General features: G+C 50.0%; 1 protein-coding gene across 1 annotated transcript in view; it reads left to right on the top strand.

The window, feature by feature from the left end:
- The window catches only part of LOC135825033 (myosin-9-like), a 26,091-nt gene extending 23,195 nt beyond the window's left edge, over positions 1-2,896 (top strand). The window contains 5 exon segments of the mRNA XM_065337767.1: positions 250-378; positions 727-939; positions 1,454-1,494; positions 2,120-2,244; positions 2,788-2,896. Of these exon segments, the coding sequence (XP_065193839.1) occupies positions 250-378; positions 727-939; positions 1,454-1,494; positions 2,120-2,177 (441 nt within the window). The 3' untranslated portion in view covers positions 2,178-2,244; positions 2,788-2,896.
- The last annotated feature ends 252 nt before the right edge of the window (positions 2,897-3,148 follow it).

Genomic DNA, 3,148 nt, shown 5'->3' on the forward strand with positions numbered 1-3,148 from the left:
GCTGGTGATGGTGGTGGTGGTGGTGCTGCTGATGTTACTGCTGATGCTGTGATGCTGTTGATGATACTGATGCTGTTGCTGCTGTTGCTGATGTTTGTTGCTGGTGTGCGTGTGTGCATGTGTGTGTGTGTGTGTGTGTGTGTGTGTGTGCACGCACATGTGTGTGTGTGTGTGTGTGTGTGTGTGTGTGTGTGCACGCGCATGTGTGTGTGTGTGTGTGTGTGTGTGTGTGTGTGTGTGTGTACACAGGCTCAAATGAAGGAGGTCTATCACGAGCTGGAGGAGTCCCGTACCGGCCGCGATGCAGCACTGCAGCTGTCCCGTGAAGCTGAGAAGAAACTCAAGGTTCTAGAGTCGGATGTCACACGCCTTACTGAGGTCAGTAGCCAGTGATAGGTCCACCGTCTGTTTTCTTGTATTCTGGTTTCCACTTCATCCCGTGCTGGGAACATTGTGTAGACAGCCTACTTTGCAGATACTTTCTCGTTGTGACTTGACATTGATATTTGCTTTTATCTCTCCTTTCTCTCTCTCTCTCTCTCTCTCTCTCTCTCTCTCTCTCTCTCTCTCTCTCTCTCTCTCTCTCTCTCTCTCTCTCTCTCTCTCTCTCTCTCTCTCTCTCTCTCTCTCTCTCTCTCTCTCTCTCTCTCTCTCTCTCTCTCTCTCTCTCTCTCTCTCTCTCTCTCTCTCTCTCTCTCTCTCTCTCGCTGCCTCTGCCACTGACAGGAACTGATGTCGGCCGATAGAGCCCGACGTAACGCCGAGGCAGAGCGTGATGAGCTGTACGACGAGGCACGCGGTAACAGTCCACGCCTGCAGTCGCTGAGCGAGGAGAAGAGAAAGCTAGAGCAGGCTATTGTGCAACTGGAGGAAGATTTGGAGGAAGAACAAGCCAACACAGAAATGTACATGGAGAAGTCCAGGAAGTCACAGTCTCTGGTAAGTAGAGAAACTGTGTATAATGATAGCCGTTTACATCATTTTTATGGTACGATGTGCCTCGCGCGGGTGTGTGACTTGCGATGTTTGCACGGGGTGGCACCGCATGGCACTCGTCTGTACAGGATCAAATTTCGGTGTCGCGGATCTAACAGGTTTCAGGTCCAATGCAGAATTAGGTGACCAGCATTCCCTGCACATACAGTTCCTACTCCAGTGCTTTTTAGCTGCTATCTAAATTTAAGTGCCTGGTTTCTCTACGGAAATTAAAGTTACACCGAAAACAACATGTTATACTATACCTGGTGCATGCTGCAGATGTTGCGCATGCAGTAAGTGCTCTGCATACCGTGATTGGAATTTGTTATGGGCGGGGATGCTTTGGTACTCCACGGTCACCCCAGCTATGCCACAGATAGAGATTCCTGTGTGTGTGCGTGTGTGTGCGTGTGTGTGTGTGTGTGTGCATGTGTGTGTGTGTGTGTGCGCGTGTGTGTGCGTGTGTTACACACAGCTTGAATGGAGATGCACAGTAACGCAACTCTGGACAGACAGGTACTAAGCGTTGCTATCGTGCAGGCAATACGTGTGCTCAGCAGCTGTTGTGTCATGTACTGACATACGGAAGTGGTTTATTTTACAGGCAGATGAGTGTAGATATAGTGAAGAGTCAGGGAGGCCATGCCCAGCAGAGCATGGTATCGTGCGTAGCACAGTGGTTGTGCGAGGTCACGTACCGTCTTTATATGGCGACAGACAGGGGAAGGACTATGCCGTGAATGGGTGAAAGGATAATATGATAGAGGATAGGACAGCAGCCACACCAGCATGTACAGAGTACTGGTCTTAATGGGGATATTTTGTACATGTACATGTAGATCTAAATAATAAGTATGGTTGCAGCGCGTAGCTCGCATGGGGCACGGGGGGAGACACATGCACCCCCTGAAATTCCCAACCCAGGTGCAGCACGCGCATGTTGACCATGAATGTCATGCACAAGCCATCCTACACATCCGTGCACCCCCCTAAAAGGGAGATCAGCTACGTCCCTGAGCGGCTGTGTGCGTTTGGACGCTCACGGCCATTCTTGGTCTGTTAAGTGTTGCCATGTTGAGAAGCAGGTCCAAGAATCAGTTCTGCCTGTTTGTGGTGGCTTGTCTTTCTCTGCTTCTTTCAGACCAAGGATCTCAAGTCGAAATTGGAATCTGCGTAGAATGAGCGTGGCTCACGTCTGAAGGGTCAAGTGCGCTCACTAGAGATGAAGATCTCCACACTGGAGGAGCAGATAGAAGTAGAATCGCGGTAAGTGTCACCAATGCCGAATTTCTCACGTGTACCTGTACGCATGCGCCTGTACGCATGCCATCTGTAGGCAAGCCAGCGCTGTCCACCATTCAGACTACTGTATTGTCTTGTACTAAAGCCTGTCTCGTATAGAAGCCTGTTTTGAATACAAGCCTGGTTATCAAGATGCACTGTCGGCACATAAGCCTGGTTTTAGTGTTGACACACATAGAAAGTTAGAAACACCTGGTTTGAATAGAAGCCTGATGTGAATAGAAGCCTAGCCCTGACATCGATAAGCCCGGCCTTGATACTCGACATGACGGTATGAGCACCGGTTTCTCCTTTGTCTGAGTCTCTTCCACGGGATACTGCAGTTCTACAGTGCTGAGCTCAATGAAGTCCGGTTGTCCGAGTCAAGTTGCCCCCCGCCCCCCCCCCCCCCCCCCACACACACACACATGTGTGGTTCATTCTTGCTACAAAATGTTACATTACATAGTCACTGTTCGCGTGTCCAACGTTGTCAACCCGCCCTTTTTTCCCTATGGTCCTGCACAGCAAAAGGCATAGCCTGCAGAAGACAAACCGTCGCTTGGATCGCAAGAACAAGGACCTGATTGGTCAGGTGGAGGAGGAGCGTCGGCGTGGCGATCAGCTTCATGAGCACGTGAGTAGAGTACTGTGCAAGTACTAAGAATACGCTTTCTTTCTTTGTGACATCCCTACTGTGGGGTGTTTATTAGGCCAGGGGCGGCGGAAGGTATTTTAGTGTGGTACGGTCAGCCATCTGAAGTACAATTTACTCGTGGGGGAGGGGTGGCTGAGCCGAAAATTTGCATACCGGTATGGTTGTTTTCACTGGTGAATCCGCACGTTTTCTCTTTGACTTGGGTTTAGACTTGTGATTTTCTTGACTGGT

This window comes from Sycon ciliatum, chromosome 9 (genome assembly GCF_964019385.1).
Source record: "Sycon ciliatum chromosome 9, ocSycCili1.1, whole genome shotgun sequence".
Taxonomy (NCBI): Eukaryota; Metazoa; Porifera; class Calcarea; order Leucosolenida; family Sycettidae; genus Sycon; species Sycon ciliatum.